Genomic DNA, 24,038 nt, shown 5'->3' with positions numbered 1-24,038 from the left:
ATACGAACAAGTTCAAACACTTGGTTCGTTTCAACACGATGGCCACCAATGAAGAGTGGCAGTGCCGGAAGTTTGAAAACGGACTGCGGAGTGACTTGAAGGTATTAATTTCCAGTCTATGTATAAGGACGTTCCCTGCCATGGTTGAGAGGGCCAAGGTGTTAGAGAAGAACATGGCAGAAGCGGAAAGGCACAAGAAGCAACAACAAGTTGTAAGGGGACCAGTAATATCAAGAAGCAATGCCAATCAGAGGAGATCCCCTTACGCTCGTCCAAATCAACCAGCCAATGCGAGTGGTTCTCAAGCATTGGTTCCTGTCGGACAAGCTGGACAAGGAAATGTAACTTGTTTCCAATGTGGAGGACCGCATTATCGGTCGTTGATGAGTCATTATTTTCTTCACTTCACTTAGTTTACTGTACTAAAATTAATCAGGGAATTGTGCTTAATTGTCCAGTATTTTCCCGTTTGTACTGATTGTGCTTAATTTGATCAGAGATTCTTATTTTACTTAATTTGAATTATCTGAGAATAATTATTTACATTATTGAGTGAAGGGAAAATTCTGTAAATATTTTATGACATTTGGAAGAATATTTATTCACACACTGAGTTATCTAGTCGAAGTCGTACTGCATTGAATTAATCTGTGTATTGATCCGTGTAATGACATATTTTTTTTTAATCTGTAGAAGTAAAATAGGCTTGGCATCATTAAACCTCACGGTTTATAGCTCTTGGAGGATGACAATTGTGCTGCCACATTTACTAAGTGAATGCCACGGCCATGGAGAAGTATTTCAGCAAACACACATGCTTTGGATGGAAACAAAAGATGAGAAGGGACCACCAAATTCCAAGTGCAGCCCACAGTTTTATGAAATGTTTTGGAAGAGAATAGCATTGGTTTATGTATACAATTCACGTTGCAAATGAATATTTCAGTAGGGGACCCTATTGCAAATCCTTATACGTGAAGCTTAATTCAAAAGGAGCAACACTTCATCTTTGTCACAGACCACACGGCCATTCATTTTGGAAGAACAAATTGAAGGGGCCACACTTGAGAGTCACGGACCTTGGTCATTGTTTGTTGTTCACGTGAAAGCTTAGCTACAGAGAATTGATTGAAGAAAGTGAAGAAGTATCTGACACAGCCCTACTCTATGGTCAGAAGAGACAAACATACAGTTGGATGGAAAGGACACTTTAATTCCTTCTTCAGGGGTTTTTCAGTGGGGGAGCTGATTATTACTTTTTCATTCTTGTTGCCTCGGATAGAAAACACACAGACCAACATGGAGAATTTTCCAGAGAGAACGTACAGAGCATGACTCCCAACATGGATTGAGAAGGAAGGAAGCTTCTGTGTTGATTGTTGAATACATTGGAGTTACATACTGAAGGAGGCACACGGCCAAACCAGTCAACACTTGTTTGTTTCTTTTTACTTTGAATGTTTCTCTTTGAGAAGACTGAACATCGTTTGTTTTCATGATGAATAAATAGCTTGTATTTATTCCTTTTGTTGAATTCTAATTGCATCTTCCATTTGGTTTTCTGCACATTTATAAAATCTCTTCTAGCCTTCTGTAACTTTTGTGAAAGAGATGCATGGTCTTGTGAAGAACTGCAGAACACGTTCACTCATTTTGTTGTGGAAGTAGAATAGCAAGTGAGGAGTTGATTCACCTTTAATAGAAGTAGGTTGCCATCACCTAAGAAAATATAAAAAAATTGTTTACTTGAAGAAGATAGCTCTCGGTATAGTGAAGAAGAAAACCATATGCAACTTGGGAGATGCTGATTTATTCTTTGCTAGATGGAAGGAGAACCACATGCTGAATTGTTCTTTCACGTAGGGAGGAAGAGAAGGTCTTTGTTTGTTTGAGAAAAGGAGAAGTGAATTTTGGTGAGAAGAGAACGTTGTGGAACAAGGAGAAAAGAAGTATATGGTTGGAAGCAAAAGTGGACGGCTAGCATCTTGAATTTGGACGTTGATTTGTTGCAGCAGCAAAGGTAAGTATATTAGTCATTTAGCTTGGAGAAAATAAGTGAAGAAGTGGAATATGGAGGAGGAGTTCTCGGTTACCATAGCAAAATTTGTGTGAATTCTTTCTTTGAAGTAGTAGCTTGAAGAGTGCAGCCTTGGTCCACCAGCACATGACTTTCTCGGCAAAATTGGTCCATGTAGTAGTATAGTTTATGAAGTTTTTAATGCTTTCAATCTCTTTGGTTTGTTTTTCGTGTGGTATGCTTTTGGATTCAGCAAATACACATTTCATTTTGCCTTAAGAAAGTGGACGGTCTACATGTGTGTTTCCATGTGAATATGTTTTGTTTGTTTACTTTCCTTTTAGATAATGCTCATGGTCCAACATCATCTTTCTTTCATATAATTCTACTTTGCTTACTTTTTAAAATTGAAAAGAACCGTGGAAGTGCAGCACCAATCTTGATTTCTTAAGAATATGTTTGTTTATATTATTATGGGAAAAAGTAAAGTGTTAGTTTCATAAAAAGACAAAAGCTTTCAAAAGTTTGGTTTTTATTTTGGAACATCTTTCATTTTACGTGAATGGAAATGAAGAAGTGGCCCACGGCCATTTGAAGCATTTCTTTTATTTGTTTATGAATGGACAAATTGAAGTAATAGTTGCACGGTCATAGATAACGTGTTTTCAATTGCTTTTGGAAATGGGTGAAGCATATGGATTAAAATATGATAGATTTTGGAAATGCACCGTGATGGAAGAAAGAGCACTTGAATTATTTTAAATTCCTTTGCATGCAACACATGAAGTGTCACGGCCAAAGAAGAGGAGAAGCATTTTACTTGTTTTAATTTTCTTTAAATTGAATACATGGATGTGTCACAGCCAAGGAGTTTTTTTTAGAAGCATTTGCAATTTTAATTTCTTTTGGTAGATGAATGGGTCATGGTAGATAAGTTTTATTTTATTTTCCCTCTTTTGTCTTAAAATATTTTCTATAATTCATTGGAATGACTTGTTGTATATTTTTTGTGCATCCGTAAATTTTTTTTTTTACTATTTCAAATTGCTGTGATTTCATTTTAAAGTACCAATTTCATTTTTACTATTTTAATTTAGTTTTACTTTGTGAATTTTATTTAAACGTTTTATTTTAATTTTATCCTCAAACAAAACCATTAAAAAAATCCCCCCACTACGTGTTGACAAGAGACTGAACCATATTTGGTCCCTGAGAGACGACTTGGGAGTCACCTCCTAATACTGTACTGCATTTTTAATTGCACATCAAATTTGATCGGCCGCGACAGCTGTATCAAATTTTGGCGCCGTTGCCGGGGACCAACGGTTCAGTTTTGAGTCTTGTGTCTGTATTGTGTGATTTGTGTTTTGTTGTGTTTGTGATAGTGTCGTTTTGCTATCTTGTGTTGATTTCTGTGGTTTGAATTTTGTGTGCTATTGTTTCATGATTATAGGGTGTCGTGATTTAGTGCATGACTAGAGGAAATTCTGGATTCATTCCACCCTTCGATCCTGAGATTGATAGGACGTTTCATAGGATAATTAGGCATTCTAGGAATTTGTCTTTAGAATCTGTTTTTGAACCTGTTCCATTAGATATTGTGCATCCTACTGTTGAGTACTCTGTGCATACTGCATCTGTTGCATCTGTACTTGATTCTGATTCTGATTCTGTTGTTTTTCACACTGAGAACAATATGGCACAACCTCCACCTCGCGAGAGGACTTTTAGGGAGATGGCTGCACCTGATTTCGATATTGAAAGCTTGTGCATCCAATATCCTGATGAGGACGTTCCATTTATTCTCAAGACTGGACTGATCCATTTGTTGCCCAAGTTTCATGGTCTTGCAGGTGAGAGTCCACATAAGCATTTGAAGGAATTCCACATTGTCTGTTCCAGTATGAAACCACATGATGTTCCTGAAGAGCACATCTTCCTGAAGGCATTCCCTCACTCATTGGAAAATGTTGCTAAGGATTGGCTGTATGGTTTGGCGCCTAGATCCGTCACCAATTGGGATGATCTGAAGAGGCTGTTCTTAGATAAATTTTTCCCAGCAGCCCGGACCACAGCTATCAGAAAAGACATAACTGGGATCAGGCAGACTGGTGGAGAGAACCTGTATGAGTATTGGGAGAGATTCAAGACACTTTGTGCTAGCTGCCCCTACCATCAGATACCGGAACAACTTCTTATTCAGTATTTCTACGAGGGTCTGAACAACATGGATCGGGGTATGATTGATGCTGCCAGTGGTGGAGCTCTTGGAGACACCACACCTGCTAATGCCAGACAATTGATTGAGAAGATGGCCTCCAACTCCCAGCAGTTTAGCACCAGGAATGATGCCATTGTGGTGAGGGGCGTACATGATGTTGTTGCCCATTCTTTATCAACTGTTGAAAGCAAGTTGGAAAACCAGATTAACTCTCTTGCGAAGTTAGTGACACAGTTGACTGCCAACTAGAGATCTGCAGCTCCATCTGCATCTGTTGCACGACTATGTGCTATTTGTCCTTCCAATGACCATTACACAGATGCATGTCCTTCTTTGCAGCACCATGTTGCCTCTGATTCGCCTCAGGCTTATGCTACAAATATCTATAACAACAGGCAGCCACAACAGCAAAATCATGACTTATCCACCAACAGGTACAACCCAGGGTGGAGGAATCACCCCAATCTTAGATGGAACAATGCGCCACAGCATCAGCAGCAGGCGCCACCTTTCCAGAATGCTGGGGCACCTAACAGATATGTGCCTCCACCTATGCAACAATACCAGAGGCAACAACAACAACAACAACAGCAAGAGACACCTGCCCAACCAGCTGTCCAACCTTCCACTTCGTCTGAACTTTCATTGGAAGAGTTGGTGAGACAGATGACTATGCAAAACCTGCAATTTCAGAAAGATAATATGCAATTCCAACAGGAGACTAGAGCTTCCATACAGAATCTGACTAATCAGATGGGTCAGATGGCTACTCAGATAAATCAGGCGCAGTCTCAGAATTCTGATAAGTTACCATCCCAGACTGTGCAGAATCCAAGAAATGTGAGTGCCATAACCCTCAGATCAGGGAAGCAGATTGTTGTGCCTTCAGAACCCGCTTCTACACCTACACCCATGCCTGCCACTTGTCCTAGAGAGGACGACCATGATGGTCCACGCAGGACGTTTGAAGTGGGTGGATCTTCTTCTCCAGCTAGTGGTTCTTCTTCAGGAGGATCTCCTCCCTTTTCTACCACTACCGCTGCAGCACCATCTCCATTGGTTGACCGACCTATCCCTCTTCCATTCCCTTCACGGGCACTTCCTAGCAAAAAGATGGAAGAGGTGGATAAAGAAATTCTGGAGACCTTCAGGAAGGTGGAGGTGAACATACCTCTACTCGATGCCATCAAGCAAATACCGAAGTATGCCAAATTCTTGAAGGAGCTGTGCACACACAAGAGGAAAATGAAGGGTAATGAGAGGATTAGCATGGGAAGGAATGTATCTGCGCTTATTGGTAAGTCGGTCCCGCACATTCCTGAAAAGTGCAAGGACCCAGGTATATTTTGCATTCCTTGTGTGATTGGAAATAATAAATTTGAAAATGCCATGCTTGATTTGGGTGCTTCTGTTAATGTCATGCCTTTGTCTATATATGAATCTTTATCTCTTGGTCCTTTGCAAACGACGGGTGTGGTCATTCAGTTGGCTAATAGGAGTGTTACTCACCCAACAGGTTTCATAGAAGATGTCTTGGTAAGGGTTGGTGAATTGATTTTTCCTGCTGATTTTTATGTTCTGGAAATGGAGGAGGGATTCTCTCATGGATCCGCTCCTATTATCTTAGGCAGGCCATTCTTAAAAACTGCCCGAACTAAGATTGATGTATATGCTAGAACTTTGTCTATGGAATTTGCTGATATTGTTGTTCATTTTAATATCTTTGATGCAATGAAATTTCCAGCTGAGGACCATTCTCTGTTTAGGATTGATACATTGGATGACATTATTGATGAATTTTTTGTTGACAACTTTAATTCTGTGCATGAGAAGAAGCATTCTTTTCTATCTTCTTTGCATTCATATATTGAATCTGGATTCGAATCAGGTTTTGAGAATGATGTTGATAATGTTGTGGATTTTGATGAGGATTGTGATGTCCAGGATATTGATGCTATGAATGATATTGATGATGTTGTTGACATATTTGAGATGGACATTGATTTTGATTGTGATGAGATGAGTGTTCTGCCTTTACCTGTACACTCTTTAGAATCAGAATGCATTAACCATGTTGCAGGTAGTACACTTGAATCTGACTTGCAGGCACCCACTCTTGAGCTGAAACAGCTACCAGATAACCTCAAGTACGTGTACTTGGAGGATGATGAGAAGAAACCGGTGATCATTTCTACCTCCCTTGATTCTGTTCAAGAGGAGAAGTTGCTTGGTGTGCTGAGGAAGCACAAGAAGGCCATTGGTTGGAGTTTGGCTGACATACCTGGTATTAGCCCATCCACATGCATGCATAGAATTCTTTTGGAAGATGGGGCAAAGCCAGTGAGACAGCCACAAAGAAGGCAAAACCCCGTGATCATGGAAGTCATCAAGAAGGAGGTGACCAAGCTTTTGCAAGAAGGAATCATCTACCCTATTTCAGACAGTCAGTGGGTGAGCCCCATCCATGTTGTGCCCAAGAAAACTGGCCTCACTGTTGTGAAGAATGAGAGGGATGAGCTTATCCCAACAAAAGTGCAGAACAGCTGGAGAGTCTGCATTGACTATAGGAGGCTAAACCAAGCAACCAGGAAAGATCATTTTCCCCTACCATTCATTGATCAGATGCTGGAGCGCCTGGCAGGTAAATCTCATTATTGTTTTCTTGATGGTTTTTCTGGATATTTTCAGATCAATATTGCTCCTGAGGATCAAGAGAAAACAACATTCACCTGCCCCTTTGGCACTTTTGCCTATAGGAGGATGCCCTTCGGTCTATGCAACGCTCCTAGTACCTTCCAACGATGCATGCTTAGCATTTTTAGCGACTTTCTTGAGAGTTGTATAGAGGTGTTTGTGGATGATTTTACTGTGTATGGATCCTCTTTTGATGTATGTTTAGATAGTCTGGAAAAAGTCTTGAAAAGATGCATAGAAACAAACCTTGTTCTCAATTTTGAGAAATGTCACTTTATGGTTGAACAAGGTTTGGTTTTAGGGCATATCATTTCTGAAAAGGGAATAGAGGTAGATCCTGCTAAGATATCTGTGATTTCGCAGTTGCCTTACCCCTCTTGCGTGCGAGAGGTGCGATCTTTCCTTGGACATGCAGGTTTCTACAGGCGCTTCATCAAAGATTTCAGCAAGAAGGCGCTTCCCTTGTCCAGACTACTGCAGAAGGATGTTGACTTTGTTTGTGATGACAGATGCAAGCAGGCTTTTGATTGCTTGAAGGAAGTTTTGACCACCACCCATATCATTCAGGCACCGGATTGGACAACCCCATTTGAGCTCATGTGTGATGCATCTAATTATGCATTGGGGGCTGTCTTGACACAGAAAATTGACAAGCTGCCGAGAGTGATTTACTATGCTTCACGCACTTTGGATGCTGCCCAAGCAAACTATACCACCACTGAAAAAGAGTTGTTGGCAATTGTTTTTGCCCTTGATAAGTTTAGGTCATATTTGCTTGGATCACCTGTTATTGTGTATACTGACCATGCAGCTCTTAAGTTTCTATTGAAAAAGGCTGAGTCAAAGCCTAGATTGATCAGATGGATGCTACTACTCCAGGAGTTTGACTTGCAGATTAAAGACCGGAGTGGAGCACATAATTTGGTTGTAGACCACCTCAGCCGGATTGAGAAAGTTGGGGATGAAGTCGATGTGTTGCCTATCCAAGATGACTTTCCTGATGAGAGTTTGCTGATGATTTCTTATTCTCACCCCACTCCTTGGTTTGCACATATTGTAAATTATTTGGTTGCTTCTGTTTTTCCTCCTTTAGCGTCACGTGCACAGATTGCTAAAATTAAGAGTGATGCTAAATATTATGTTTGGGATGACCCATATCTGTGGAAGTTGTGTAGTGACCAGGTTACTAGGAGATGCATTCCGGACCATGAGATTGACTCGGTCCTGCAGTTCTGTCATGCCTCCTCACCTGGTGGTCATCTAGGGATACAGAGAACAGCTCGTAGGGTGCTTGACTGTGGGTTCTATTGGCCTTCCATCTTCAAGGATGCGGAGAGGATTTGTAGCACCTGTGAGCCTTGTCAAAAAGCAGGAGGACAAATTTCACAGAGACAAGAGATGCCTCAACAGCCTATGTTGTTCTGTGAGGTGTTTGATGTCTGGGGTATAGATTTCATGGGTCCTTTTCCTGTTTCTTTTGGTTTTTCTTATATTCTCCTTGCTGTGGATTATGTTTCAAAATGGGTGGAAGCTAAAGCCACTAGAACTAATGATGCTCGGGTTGTTGTGGATTTTGTTAGATCTCACCTCTTTTGCAGGTTTGGAGTGCCTAGAGCAATTGTTAGTGACCAGGGAACCCATTTTTGCAACAGATCCATGCAAGCTTTGCTCAAGAAATATGGGGTGACGCACAGAGTTTATACACCTTACCACCCCCAAACAAATGGGCAGGCTGAGATCTCCAACAGGGAGATTAAAAGGATTTTGGAAAAGATTGTCCAGCCCAATAGGAAAGATTGGAGTAGTAGACTGGACGATGCTCTTTGGGCCCACAGGACTGCCTACAAAGCACCAATTGGGATGTCTCCTTACAGGGTCGTCTTTGGAAAAACATGTCATTTACCAGTTGAGATTGAGCATCGAGCATATTGGGCTGTGAAGACTTGCAACTTCTCCATGGATCAAGCTGGAGAGGAAAGGAAGTTGCAATTGAATGAACTAGATGAAATCCGATTGGAAGCCTATGAGAATTCGAAGTTCTACAAGGAAAGGACCAAGAGGTTCCATGATAGCTCCATTGTTAGAAAGGACTTTGAGGTTGGCCAACAGGTTTTACTGTATAACTCTAGACTCGGCCTCATGGGTGGTAAGTTGAGATCAAAGTGGGCTGGACCCTTTGTTGTGACTAATGTTTATCCTTATGGTGCAGTAGAAATCCAAAGTCCATCTGCAGTTAAAAGCTTCAAGGTGAACGGGCATAGACTGAAGCCCTTCCTCAGCAATCCTTCTCTGTTGGATGCAGTGGTGGAGGAGACGTCTTTGGTCTACCCCACCTACCCTCCCACCTGACTCAGGGAGTTTCTTCTCTCCTTACCTCCTCACTTTTATTACACTTTGTCGATATTTGATGACTGTTCTGATTGTTTTGATCTGCTGAATGTAACACACTGAGGACATTGTGTCATTTAAGTGTGGTCTATTAGGGGAGGTTGTTTATTTGTTTTTTTGTGTGTATTTTGTTGTGTTTTATGTACAGTTTTGCATGATTTTCGTGAATTCTGGACTGTGATTAGGTTGTCAGTGTTCCTGCACTTCATTGATACTCTGAATTGTTGAAATCCTAGCTTTTCTTTGCTTGGAAGATGATCATGATATTTGAGAATTGAATTGATAGTGTGACCATATTACCTGTGTGAGATTTGAGCCATTTGATGATCTTTCTTGTGTGTGATATATGCCTTGATTGCTTGCACATATGTCTTGGCTTCACTCTTTTAATTGATTCTTGACTAATACGCATGTTTGAAAGGGATAAAGGCATTTTGTTGTTGAGCCTCTTGAGCCAGATGAGCCTACCTTGTTTTGATCCATTGATAGCCCTTTTGAGCCTATGTTTTTCCCCATTTCTTTGTTTTGAAGCTCATACATCAGCCCTAAGTGAAAAAACCATTATTACCTGAGCCTTAGGCAATTTTGTAGCTTTGGAATTGTTTTGGGAATAAGTGTGGTCTCCTGGGAATTTCAGATGAATTGGCTAGTGAGTTCTCTTCGTATCCTGTTTCTGTTTGTAAATATGTGGTGCATCTTGTCTCTTGAAATTGTGTGTTGAACAGAGTAAAGAAAAGAGACAGGATGAAAAAAAAAATGATGAAAAAAAAAATTTTGATAAAAAAAAAAAAAGTGTGAACAACGGTGAATAATGGAGTTAACTAGAGGATGGAATTAGAGGTTGTAGGTGAGTTTGAATGTGTTTATACTTGTTCCCCATTGCTCATCTATTCCTTATGGTTTATAGCTTTTTATCCAGATATATCCTCCCTTGTCCTTAACCCCATTATGACCATAAAAAGACCTTTTGATTTGAACATGCGTATCTGCTTGAGTGTTGATATTAGAGGCTTGCCAAGCCTATTTGTGTTTGCTTTCTTGAGTGCATTGAGTGACATTGATTTACCTTAAACACTTGAGAGAAACACTGATTGTGTGCATCTGTGAGGCTCTGTTGCTGTCGATTCATCTCTTGAACTGATTGAATATTTCCCTTGTACTGAACTGTTTGGATGATTCTTAGAGTATTTGTTTTCATTGATTATGTGTAGGATTCTGCCTATACCTTTTACTGTCCAGATTTTGTGAGAATTGTGAAAGTGTGTTTCTGTTTTGGAGTCTTTGTTGTCTGTCTGTCGAGTATGTGTCACCTCCATGATGTTTGAGTAGTTCCCTGTTTTTCGGTCTAGATTTTGCCCAGGAGTGCAAAAGACTAAGTGTGGTCTATTTTGATGAGTCATTATTTTCTTCACTTCACTTAGTTTACTGTACTAAAATTAATCAGGGAATTATGCTTAATTGTCCAGTATTTTCCCGTTTGTACTGATTGTGCTTAATTTGATCAGAGATTCTTATTTTACTTAATTTGAATTATCTGAGAATAATTATTTACATTATTGAGTGAAGGGAAAATTCTGTAAATATTTTATGACATTTGGAAGAATATTTATTCACACACTGAGTTATCTAGTCGAAGTCGTACTGCATTGAATTAATCTGTGTATTGATCCGTGTAATGACATATTTTTTTTTAATCTGTAGAAGTAAAATAGGCTTGGCATCATTAAACCTCACGGTTTATAGCTCTTGGAGGATGACAATTGTGCTGCCACATTTACTAAGTGAATGCCACGGCCATGGAGAAGTATTTCAGCAAACACACATGCTTTGGATGGAAACAAAAGATGAGAAGGGACCACCAAATTCCAAGTGCAGCCCACAGTTTTATGAAATGTTTTGGAAGAGAATAGCATTGGTTTATGTATACAATTCACGTTGCAAATGAATATTTCAGTAGGGGACCCTATTGCAAATCCTTATACGTGAAGCTTAATTCAAAAGGAGCAACACTTCATCTTTGTCACAGACCACACGGCCATTCATTTTGGAAGAACAAATTGAAGGGGCCACACTTGAGAGTCACGGACCTTGGTCATTGTTTGTTGTTCACGTGAAAGCTTAGCTACAGAGAATTGATTGAAGAAAGTGAAGAAGTATCTGACACAGCCCTACTCTATGGTCAGAAGAGACAAACATACAGTTGGATGGAAAGGACACTTTAATTCCTTCTTCAGGGGTTTTTCAGTGGGGGAGCTGATTATTACTTTTTCATTCTTGTTGCCTCGGATAGAAAACACACAGACCAACATGGAGAATTTTCCAGAGAGAACGTACAGAGCATGACTCCCAACATGGATTGAGAAGGAAGGAAGCTTCTGTGTTGATTGTTGAATACATTGGAGTTACATACTGAAGGAGGCACACGGCCAAACCAGTCAACACTTGTTTGTTTCTTTTTACTTTGAATGTTTCTCTTTGAGAAGACTGAACATCGTTTGTTTTCATGATGAATAAATAGCTTGTATTTATTCCTTTTGTTGAATTCTAATTGCATCTTCCATTTGGTTTTCTGCACATTTATAAAATCTCTTCTAGCCTTCTGTAACTTTTGTGAAAGAGATGCATGGTCTTGTGAAGAACTGCAGAACACGTTCACTCATTTTGTTGTGGAAGTAGAATAGCAAGTGAGGAGTTGATTCACCTTTAATAGAAGTAGGTTGCCATCACCTAAGAAAATATAAAAAAATTGTTTACTTGAAGAAGATAGCTCTCGGTATAGTGAAGAAGAAAACCATATGCAACTTGGGAGATGCTGATTTATTCTTTGCTAGATGGAAGGAGAACCACATGCTGAATTGTTCTTTCACGTAGGGAGGAAGAGAAGGTCTTTGTTTGTTTGAGAAAAGGAGAAGTGAATTTTGGTGAGAAGAGAACGTTGTGGAACAAGGAGAAAAGAAGTATATGGTTGGAAGCAAAAGTGGACGGCTAGCATCTTGAATTTGGACGTTGATTTGTTGCAGCAGCAAAGGTAAGTATATTAGTCATTTAGCTTGGAGAAAATAAGTGAAGAAGTGGAATATGGAGGAGGAGTTCTCGGTTACCATAGCAAAATTTGTGTGAATTCTTTCTTTGAAGTAGTAGCTTGAAGAGTGCAGCCTTGGTCCACCAGCACATGACTTTCTCGGCAAAATTGGTCCATGTAGTAGTATAGTTTATGAAGTTTTTAATGCTTTCAATCTCTTTGGTTTGTTTTTCGTGTGGTATGCTTTTGGATTCAGCAAATACACATTTCATTTTGCCTTAAGAAAGTGGACGGTCTACATGTGTGTTTCCATGTGAATATGTTTTGTTTGTTTACTTTCCTTTTAGATAATGCTCATGGTCCAACATCATCTTTCTTTCATATAATTCTACTTTGCTTACTTTTTAAAATTGAAAAGAACCGTGGAAGTGCAGCACCAATCTTGATTTCTTAAGAATATGTTTGTTTATATTATTATGGGAAAAAGTAAAGTGTTAGTTTCATAAAAAGACAAAAGCTTTCAAAAGTTTGGTTTTTATTTTGGAACATCTTTCATTTTACGTGAATGGAAATGAAGAAGTGGCCCACGGCCATTTGAAGCATTTCTTTTATTTGTTTATGAATGGACAAATTGAAGTAATAGTTGCACGGTCATAGATAACGTGTTTTCAATTGCTTTTGGAAATGGGTGAAGCATATGGATTAAAATATGATAGATTTTGGAAATGCACCGTGATGGAAGAAAGAGCACTTGAATTATTTTAAATTCCTTTGCATGCAACACATGAAGTGTCACGGCCAAAGAAGAGGAGAAGCATTTTACTTGTTTTAATTTTCTTTAAATTGAATACATGGATGTGTCACAGCCAAGGAGTTTTTTTTAGAAGCATTTGCAATTTTAATTTCTTTTGGTAGATGAATGGGTCATGGTAGATAAGTTTTATTTTATTTTCCCTCTTTTGTCTTAAAATATTTTCTATAATTCATTGGAATGACTTGTTGTATATTTTTTGTGCATCCGTAAATTTTTTTTTTTACTATTTCAAATTGCTGTGATTTCATTTTAAAGTACCAATTTCATTTTTACTATTTTAATTTAGTTTTACTTTGTGAATTTTATTTAAACGTTTTATTTTAATTTTATCCTCAAACAAAACCATTAAAAAAATCCCCCCACTACGTGTTGACAAGAGACTGAACCATATTTGGTCCCTGAGAGACGACTTGGGAGTCACCTCCTAATACTGTACTGCATTTTTAATTGCACATCAAATTTGATCGGCCGCGACAGCTGTATCAAATTTTGGCGCCGTTGCCGGGGACCAACGGTTCAGTTTTGAGTCTTGTGTCTGTATTGTGTGATTTGTGTTTTGTTGTGTTTGTGATAGTGTCGTTTTGCTATCTTGTGTTGATTTCTGTGGTTTGAATTTTGTGTGCTATTGTTTCATGATTATAGGGTGTCGTGATTTAGTGCATGACTAGAGGAAATTCTGGATTCATTCCACCCTTCGATCCTGAGATTGATAGGACGTTTCATAGGATAATTAGGCATTCTAGGAATTTGTCTTTAGAATCTGTTTTTGAACCTGTTCCATTAGATATTGTGCATCCTACTGTTGAGTACTCTGTGCATACTGCATCTGTTGCATCTGTACTTGATTCTGATTCTGATTCTGTTGTTTTTCACACTGAGAACAATATGGCACAACCTCCACCTCGCGAGAGGACTTTTAGGGAGATGGCTGCACCTGATTTCGATATTGAAAGCTTGTGCATCCAATATCCTGATGAGGACGTTCCATTTATTCTCAAGACTGGACTGATCCATTTGTTGCCCAAGTTTCATGGTCTTGCAGGTGAGAGTCCACATAAGCATTTGAAGGAATTCCACATTGTCTGTTCCAGTATGAAACCACATGATGTTCCTGAAGAGCACATCTTCCTGAAGGCATTCCCTCACTCATTGGAAAATGTTGCTAAGGATTGGCTGTATGGTTTGGCGCCTAGATCCGTCACCAATTGGGATGATCTGAAGAGGCTGTTCTTAGATAAATTTTTCCCAGCAGCCCGGACCACAGCTATCAGAAAAGACATAACTGGGATCAGGCAGACTGGTGGAGAGAACCTGTATGAGTATTGGGAGAGATTCAAGACACTTTGTGCTAGCTGCCCCTACCATCAGATACCGGAACAACTTCTTATTCAGTATTTCTACGAGGGTCTGAACAACATGGATCGGGGTATGATTGATGCTGCCAGTGGTGGAGCTCTTGGAGACACCACACCTGCTAATGCCAGACAATTGATTGAGAAGATGGCCTCCAACTCCCAGCAGTTTAGCACCAGGAATGATGCCATTGTGGTGAGGGGCGTACATGATGTTGTTGCCCATTCTTTATCAACTGTTGAAAGCAAGTTGGAAAACCAGATTAACTCTCTTGCGAAGTTAGTGACACAGTTGACTGCCAACTAGAGATCTGCAGCTCCATCTGCATCTGTTGCACGACTATGTGCTATTTGTCCTTCCAATGACCATTACACAGATGCATGTCCTTCTTTGCAGCACCATGTTGCCTCTGATTCGCCTCAGGCTTATGCTACAAATATCTATAACAACAGGCAGCCACAACAGCAAAATCATGACTTATCCACCAACAGGTACAACCCAGGGTGGAGGAATCACCCCAATCTTAGATGGAACAATGCGCCACAGCATCAGCAGCAGGCGCCACCTTTCCAGAATGCTGGGGCACCTAACAGATATGTGCCTCCACCTATGCAACAATACCAGAGGCAACAACAACAACAACAACAGCAAGAGACACCTGCCCAACCAGTTGTCCAACCTTCCACTTCGTCTGAACTTTCATTGGAAGAGTTGGTGAGACAGATGACTATGCAAAACCTGCAATTTCAGAAAGATAATATGCAATTCCAACAGGAGACTAGAGCTTCCATACAGAATCTGACTAATCAGATGGGTCAGATGGCTACTCAGATAAATCAGGCGCAGTCTCAGAATTCTGATAAGTTACCATCCCAGACTGTGCAGAATCCAAGAAATGTGAGTGCCATAACCCTCAGATCAGGGAAGCAGATTGTTGTGCCTTCAGAACCCGCTTCTACACCTACACCCATGCCTGCCACTTGTCCTAGAGAGGACGACCATGATGGTCCACGCAGGACGTTTGAAGTGGGTGGATCTTCTTCTCCAGCTAGTGGTTCTTCTTCAGGAGGATCTCCTCCCTTTTCTACCACTACCGCTGCAGCACCATCTCCATTGGTTGACCGACCTATCCCTCTTCCATTCCCTTCACGGGCACTTCCTAGCAAAAAGATGGAAGAGGTGGATAAAGAAATTCTGGAGACCTTCAGGAAGGTGGAGGTGAACATACCTCTACTCGATGCCATCAAGCAAATACCGAAGTATGCCAAATTCTTGAAGGAGCTGTGCACACACAAGAGGAAAATGAAGGGTAATGAGAGGATTAGCATGGGAAGGAATGTATCTGCGCTTATTGGTAAGTCGGTCCCGCACATTCCTGAAAAGTGCAAGGACCCAGGTATATTTTGCATTCCTTGTGTGATTGGAAATAATAAATTTGAAAATGCCATGCTTGATTTGGGTGCTTCTGTTAATGTCATGCCTTTGTCTATATATGAATCTTTATCTCTTGGTCCTTTGCAAACGACGGGTGTGGTCATTCAGTTGGCTAATAGGAGTGTTACTCACCCAACAGGTTTCATAGAAGATGTCTTGGTAAGGGTTGGTGAATTGATTTTTCCTGCTGATTTTTATGTTCTGGAAATGGAGGAGGGATTCTCTCATGGATCCGCTCCTATTATCTTAGGCAGGCCATTCTTAAAAACTGCCCGAACTAAGATTGATGTATATGCTAGAACTTTGTCTATGGAATTTGCTGATATTGTTGTTCATTTTAATATCTTTGATGCAATGAAATTTCCAGCTGAGGACCATTCTCTGTTTAGGATTGATACATTGGATGACATTATTGATGAATTTTTTGTTGACAACTTTAATTCTGTGCATGAGAAGAAGCATTCTTTTCTATCTTCTTTGCATTCATATATTGAATCTGGATTCGAATCAGGTTTTGAGAATGATGTTGATAATGTTGTGGATTTTGATGAGGATTGTGATGTCCAGGATATTGATGCTATGAATGATATTGATGATGTTGTTGACATATTTGAGATGGACATTGATTTTGATTGTGATGAGATGAGTGTTCTGCCTTTACCTGTACACTCTTTAGAATCAGAATGCATTAACCATGTTGCAGGTAGTACACTTGAATCTGACTTGCAGGCACCCACTCTTGAGCTGAAACAGCTACCAGATAACCTCAAGTACGTGTACTTGGAGGATGATGAGAAGAAACCGGTGATCATTTCTACCTCCCTTGATTCTGTTCAAGAGGAGAAGTTGCTTGGTGTGCTGAGGAAGCACAAGAAGGCCATTGGTTGGAGTTTGGCTGACATACCTGGTATTAGCCCATCCACATGCATGCATAGAATTCTTTTGGAAGATGGGGCAAAGCCAGTGAGACAGCCACAAAGAAGGCAAAACCCCGTGATCATGGAAGTCATCAAGAAGGAGGTGACCAAGCTTTTGCAAGAAGGAATCATCTACCCTATTTCAAACAGTCAGTGGGTGAGCCCCATCCATGTTGTGCCCAAGAAAACTGGCCTCACTGTTGTGAAGAATGAGAGGGATGAGCTTATCCCAACAAAAGTGCAGAACAGCTGGAGAGTCTGCATTGACTATAGGAGGCTAAACCAAGCAACCAGGAAAGATCATTTTCCCCTACCATTCATTGATCAGATGCTGGAGCGCCTGGCAGGTAAATCTCATTATTGTTTTCTTGATGGTTTTTCTGGATATTTTCAGATCAATATTGCTCCTGAGGATCAAGAGAAAACAACATTCACCTGCCCCTTTGGCACTTTTGCCTATAGGAGGATGCCCTTCGGTCTATGCAACGCTCCTAGTACCTTCCAACGATGCATGCTTAGCATTTTTAGCGACTTTCTTGAGAGTTGTATAGAGGTGTTTGTGGATGATTTTACTGTGTATGGATCCTCTTTTGATGTATGTTTAGATAGTCTGGAAAAAGTCTTGAAAAGATGCATAGAAACAAACCTTGTTCTCAATTTTGAGAAATGTCACTTTATGGTTGAACAAGGTTTGGTTTTAGGGCATATCATTTCTGAAAAGGGAATAGAGGTAGATCCTGCTAAGATATCTGTGATTTCGCAGTTGCCTTACCCCTCTTGCGTGCGAGAGGTGCGATCTTTCCTTGGACATGCAGGTTTCTACAGGCGCTTCATCAAAGATTTCAGCAAGAAGGCGCTTCCCTTGTCCAGACTACTGCAGAAGGATGTTGACTTTGTTTGTGATGACAGATGCAAGCAGGCTTTTGATTGCTTGAAGGAAGTTTTGACCACCACCCATATCATTCAGGCACCGGATTGGACAACCCCATTTGAGCTCATGTGTGATGCATCTAATTATGCATTGGGGGCTGTCTTGACACAGAAAATTGACAAGCTGCCGAGAGTGATTTACTATGCTTCACGCACTTTGGATGCTGCCCAAGCAAACTATACCACCACTGAAAAAGAGTTGTTGGCAATTGTTTTTGCCCTTGATAAGTTTAGGTCATATTTGCTTGGATCACCTGTTATTGTGTATACTGACCATGCAGCTCTTAAGTTTCTATTGAAAAAGGCTGAGTCAAAGCCTAGATTGATCAGATGGATGCTACTACTCCAGGAGTTTGACTTGCAGATTAAAGACCGGAGTGGAGCACATAATTTGGTTGTAGACCACCTCAGCCGGATTGAGAAAGTTGGGGATGAAGTCGATGTGTTGCCTATCCAAGATGACTTTCCTGATGAGAGTTTGCTGATGATTTCTTATTCTCACCCCACTCCTTGGTTTGCACATATTGTAAATTATTTGGTTGCTTCTGTTTTTCCTCCTTTAGCGTCACGTGCACAGATTGCTAAAATTAAGAGTGATGCTAAATATTATGTTTGGGATGACCCATATCTGTGGAAGTTGTGTAGTGACCAGGTTACTAGGAGATGCATTCCGGACCATGAGATTGACTCGGTCCTGCAGTTCTGTCATGCCTCCTCACCTGGTGGTCATCTAGGGATACAGAGAACAGCTCGTAGGGTGCTTGACTGTGGGTTCTATTGGCCTTCCATCTTCAAGGATGCGGAGAGGATTTGTAGCACCTGTGAGCCTTGTCAAAAAGCAGGAGGACAAATTTCACAGAGACAAGAGATGCCTCAACAGCCTATGTTGTTCTGTGAGGTGTTTGATGTCTGGGGTATAGATTTCATGGGTCCTTTTCCTGTTTCTTTTGGTTTTTCTTATATTCTCCTTGCTGTGGATTATGTTTCAAAATGGGTGGAAGCTAAAGCCACTAGAACTAATGATGCTCGGGTTGTTGTGGATTTTGTTAGATCTCACCTCTTTTGCAGGTTTGGAGTGCCTAGAGCAATTGTTAGTGACCAGGGAACCCATTTTTGCAACAGATCCATGCAAGCTTTGCTCAAGAAATATGGGGTGACGCACAGAGTTTATACACCTTACCACCCCCAAACAAATGGGCAGGCTGAGATCTTCAACAGGGAGATTAAAAGGATTTTGGAAAAGATTGTCCAGCCCAATAGGAAAGATTGGAGTAGTAGACTGGACGATGCTCTTTGGGCCCACAGGACTGCCTACAAAGCACCAATTGGGATGTCTCCTTACAGGGTCGTCTTTGGAAAAACATGTCATTTACCAGTTGAGATTGAGCATCGAGCATATTGGGCTGTGAAGACTTGCAACTTCTCCATGGATCAAGCTGGAGAGGAAAGGAAGTTGCAATTGAATGAACTAGATGAAATCCGATTGGAAGCCTATGAGAATTCGAAGTTCTACAAGGAAAGGACCAAGAGGTTCCATGATAGCTCCATTGTTAGAAAGGACTTTGAGGTTGGCCAACAGGTTTTACTGTATAACTCTAGACTCGGCCTCATGGGTGGTAAGTTGAGATCAAAGTGGGCTGGACCCTTTGTTGTGACTAATGTTTATCCTTATGGTGCAGTAGAAATCCAAAGTCCATCTGCAGTTAAAAGCTTCAAGGTGAACGGGCATAGACTGAAGCCCTTCCTCAGCAATCCTTCTCTGTTGGATGCAGTGGTGGAGGAGACGTCTTTGGTCTACCCCACCTACCCTCCCACCTGACTCAGGGAGTTTCTTCTCTCCTTACCTCCTCACTTTTATTACACTTTGTCGATATTTGATGACTGTTCTGATTGTTTTGATCTGCTGAATGTAACACACTGAGGACATTGTGTCATTTAAGTGTGGTCTATTAGGGGAGGTTGTTTATTTGTTTTTTTGTGTGTATTTTGTTGTGTTTTATGTACAGTTTTGCATGATTTTCGTGAATTCTGGACTGTGATTAGGTTGTCAGTGTTCCTGCACTTCATTGATACTCTGAATTGTTGAAATCCTAGCTTTTCTTTGCTTGGAAGATGATCATGATATTTGAGAATTGAATTGATAGTGTGACCATATTACCTGTGTGAGATTTGAGCCATTTGATGATCTTTCTTGTGTGTGATATATGCCTTGATTGCTTGCACATATGTCTTGGCTTCACTCTTTTAATTGATTCTTGACTAATACGCATGTTTGAAAGGGATAAAGGCATTTTGTTGTTGAGCCTCTTGAGCCAGATGAGCCTACCTTGTTTTGATCCATTGATAGCCCTTTTGAGCCTATGTTTTTCCCCATTTCTTTGTTTTGAAGCTCATACATCAGCCCTAAGTGAAAAAACCATTATTACCTGAGCCTTAGGCAATTTTGTAGCTTTGGAATTGTTTTGGGAATAAGTGTGGTCTCCTGGGAATTTCAGATGAATTGGCTAGTGAGTTCTCTTCGTATCCTGTTTCTGTTTGTAAATATGTGGTGCATCTTGTCTCTTGAAATTGTGTGTTGAACAGAGTAAAGAAAAGAGACAGGATGAAAAAAAAAATGATGAAAAAAAAAATTTTGATAAAAAAAAAAAAAGTGTGAACAACGGTGAATAATGGAGTTAACTAGAGGATGGAATTAGAGGTTGTAGGTGAGTTTGAATGTGTTTATACTTGTTCCCCATTGCTCATCTATTCCTTATGGTTTATAGCTTTTTATCCAGATATATCCTCCCTTGTCCTTAACCCCATTATGACCATAAAAAGACCTTTTGATTTGAACATGCGTATCTGCTTGAGTGTTGATATTAGAGGCTTGCCAAGCCTATTTGTGTTTGCTTTCTTGAGTGCATTGAGTGACATTGATTTACCTTAAACACTTGAGAGAAACACTGATTGTGTGCATCTGTGAGGCTCTGTTGCTGTCGATTCATCTCTTGAACTGATTGAATATTTCCCTTGTACTGAACTGTTTGGATGATTCTTAGAGTATTTGTTTTCATTGATTATGTGTAGGATTCTGCCTATACCTTTTACTGTCTAGATTTTGTGAGAATTGTGAAAGTGTGTTTCTGTTTTGGAGTCTTTGTTGTCTGTCTGTCGAGTATGTGTCACCTCCATGATGTTTGAGTAGTTCCCTGTTTTTCGGTCTAGATTTTGCCCAGGAGTGCAAAAGACTAAGTGTGGTCTATTTTGATGAGTCATTATTTTCTTCACTTCACTTAGTTTACTGTACTAAAATTAATCAGGGAATTATGCTTAATTGTCCAGTATTTTCCCGTTTGTACTGATTGTGCTTAATTTGATCAGAGATTCTTATTTTACTTAATTTGAATTATCTGAGAATAATTATTTACATTATTGAGTGAAGGGAAAATTCTGTAAATATTTTATGACATTTGGAAGAATATTTATTCACACACTGAGTTATCTAGTCGAAGTCGTACTGCATTGAATTAATCTGTGTATTGATCCGTGTAATGACATATTTTTTTTTAATCTGTAGAAGTAAAATAGGCTTGGCATCATTAAACCTCACGGTTTATAGCTCTTGGAGGATGACAATTGTGCTGCCACATTTACTAAGTGAATGCCACGGCCATGGAGAAGTATTTCAGCAAACACACATGCTTTGGATGGAAACAAAAGATGAGAAGGGACCACCAAATTCCAAGTGCAGCCCACAGTTTTATGAAATGTTTTGGAAGAGAATAGCATTGGTTTATGTATACAATTCACGTTGCAAATGAATATTTCAGTAGGGGACCCTATTGCAAATCCTTATACGTGAAGCTTAATTCAAAAGGAGCAACACTTCATCTTTGTCACAGACCACACGGCCATTCATTTTGGAAGAACAAATTGAAGGGGCCACACTTGAGAGTCACGGACCTTGGTCATTGTTTGTTGTTCACGTGAAAGCTTAGCTACAGAGAATTGATTGAAGAAAGTGAAGAAGTATCTGACACAGCCCTACTCTATGGTCAGAAGAGACAAACATACAGTTGGATGGAAAGGACACTTTAATTCCTTCTTCAGGGGTTTTTCAGTGGGGGAGCTGATTATTACTTTTTCATTCTTGTTGCCTCGGATAGAAAACACACAGACCAACATGGAGAATTTTCCAGAGAGAACGTACAGAGCATGACTCCCAACATGGATTGAGAAGGAAGGAAGCTTCTGTGTTGATTGTTGAATACATTGGAGTTACATACTGAAGGAGGCACACGGCCAAACCAGTCAACACTTGTTTGTTTCTTTTTACTTTGAATGTTTCTCTTTGAGAAGACTGAACATCGTTTGTTTTCATGATGAATAAATAGCTTGTATTTATTCCTTTTGTTGAATTCTAATTGCATCTTCCATTTGGTTTTCTGCACATTTATAAAATCTCTTCTAGCCTTCTGTAACTTTTGTGAAAGAGATGCATGGTCTTGTGAAGAACTGCAGAACACGTTCACTCATTTTGTTGTGGAAGTAGAATAGCAAGTGAGGAGTTGATTCACCTTTAATAGAAGTAGGTTGCCATCACCTAAGAAAATATAAAAAAATTGTTTACTTGAAGAAGATAGCTCTCGGTATAGTGAAGAAGAAAACCATATGCAACTTGGGAGATGCTGATTTATTCTTTGCTAGATGGAAGGAGAACCACATGCTGAATTGTTCTTTCACGTAGGGAGGAAGAGAAGGTCTTTGTTTGTTTGAGAAAAGGAGAAGTGAATTTTGGTGAGAAGAGAACGTTGTGGAACAAGGAGAAAAGAAGTATATGGTTGGAAGCAAAAGTGGACGGCTAGCATCTTGAATTTGGACGTTGATTTGTTGCAGCAGCAAAGGTAAGTATATTAGTCATTTAGCTTGGAGAAAATAAGTGAAGAAGTGGAATATGGAGGAGGAGTTCTCGGTTACCATAGCAAAATTTGTGTGAATTCTTTCTTTGAAGTAGTAGCTTGAAGAGTGCAGCCTTGGTCCACCAGCACATGACTTTCTCGGCAAAATTGGTCCATGTAGTAGTATAGTTTATGAAGTTTTTAATGCTTTCAATCTCTTTGGTTTGTTTTTCGTGTGGTATGCTTTTGGATTCAGCAAATACACATTTCATTTTGCCTTAAGAAAGTGGACGGTCTACATGTGTGTTTCCATGTGAATATGTTTTGTTTGTTTACTTTCCTTTTAGATAATGCTCATGGTCCAACATCATCTTTCTTTCATATAATTCTACTTTGCTTACTTTTTAAAATTGAAAAGAACCGTGGAAGTGCAGCACCAATCTTGATTTCTTAAGAATATGTTTGTTTATATTATTATGGGAAAAAGTAAAGTGTTAGTTTCATAAAAAGACAAAAGCTTTCAAAAGTTTGGTTTTTATTTTGGAACATCTTTCATTTTACGTGAATGGAAATGAAGAAGTGGCCCACGGCCATTTGAAGCATTTCTTTTATTTGTTTATGAATGGACAAATTGAAGTAATAGTTGCACGGTCATAGATAACGTGTTTTCAATTGCTTTTGGAAATGGGTGAAGCATATGGATTAAAATATGATAGATTTTGGAAATGCACCGTGATGGAAGAAAGAGCACTTGAATTATTTTAAATTCCTTTGCATGCAACACATGAAGTGTCACGGCCAAAGAAGAGGAGAAGCATTTTACTTGTTTTAATTTTCTTTAAATTGAATACATGGATGTGTCACAGCCAAGGAGTTTTTTTTAGAAGCATTTGCAATTTTAATTTCTTTTGGTAGATGAATGGGTCATGGTAGATAAGTTTTATTTTATTTTCCCTCTTTTGTCTTAAAATATTTTCTATAATTCATTGGAATGACTTGTTGTATATTTTTTGTGCATCCGTAAATTTTTTTTTTTTACTATTTCAAATTGCTGTGATTTCATTTTAAAGTACCAATTTCATTTTTACTATTTTAATTTAGTTTTACTTTGTGAATTTTATTTAAACGTTTTATTTTAATTTTATCCTCAAACAAAACCATTAAAAAAATCCCCCCACTACGTGTTGACAAGAGACTGAACCATATTTGGTCCCTGAGAGACGACTTGGGAGTCACCTCCTAATACTGTACTGCATTTTTAATTGCACATCAAATTTGATCGGCCGCGACAGTTGTTTCAGTCGTCATGCCCTCAATTGGTGGGCGGAAAGCGCTGCACTCGTTGTGGTAGACATGGGCACTTGGATA

At 39.7% G+C, this 24,038-nt stretch overlaps 2 protein-coding genes across 2 annotated transcripts; both read left to right on the top strand.

Annotated features, from left to right (window-relative positions):
* Window positions 1-450: 450 nt before the first annotated feature.
* On the top strand, window positions 451-11,862 carry LOC124828647 (uncharacterized). Its single transcript, XM_047302002.2, has one exon. The coding sequence runs from the start codon at window positions 3,489-3,491 to the stop codon at window positions 4,485-4,487; it is 999 nt and encodes a 332-aa protein (XP_047157958.2). The 5' UTR covers window positions 451-3,488; the 3' UTR covers window positions 4,488-11,862.
* Window positions 11,863-12,006: 144 nt separating this feature from the next.
* LOC148202862 (uncharacterized) lies at window positions 12,007-22,190 on the top strand. The gene is given in 1 exon segment (XM_088110958.1): window positions 12,007-22,190. A coding segment is annotated over 1 exon segment (5,793 nt). The 5' UTR covers window positions 12,007-13,816; the 3' UTR covers window positions 19,610-22,190.
* The last annotated feature ends 1,848 nt before the right edge of the window (window positions 22,191-24,038 follow it).

The sequence above is a fragment of the Vigna umbellata genome, chromosome 3 (genome assembly GCF_029865625.1).
Source record: "Vigna umbellata cultivar VRB3 chromosome 3, Vumbellata_1.0, whole genome shotgun sequence".
Lineage (NCBI taxonomy): Eukaryota > Viridiplantae > Streptophyta > Magnoliopsida > Fabales > Fabaceae > Vigna > Vigna umbellata.
Note: the sequence above shows the minus strand (reverse complement) of the source record. Positions and strands in the feature narration are given on the sequence as shown.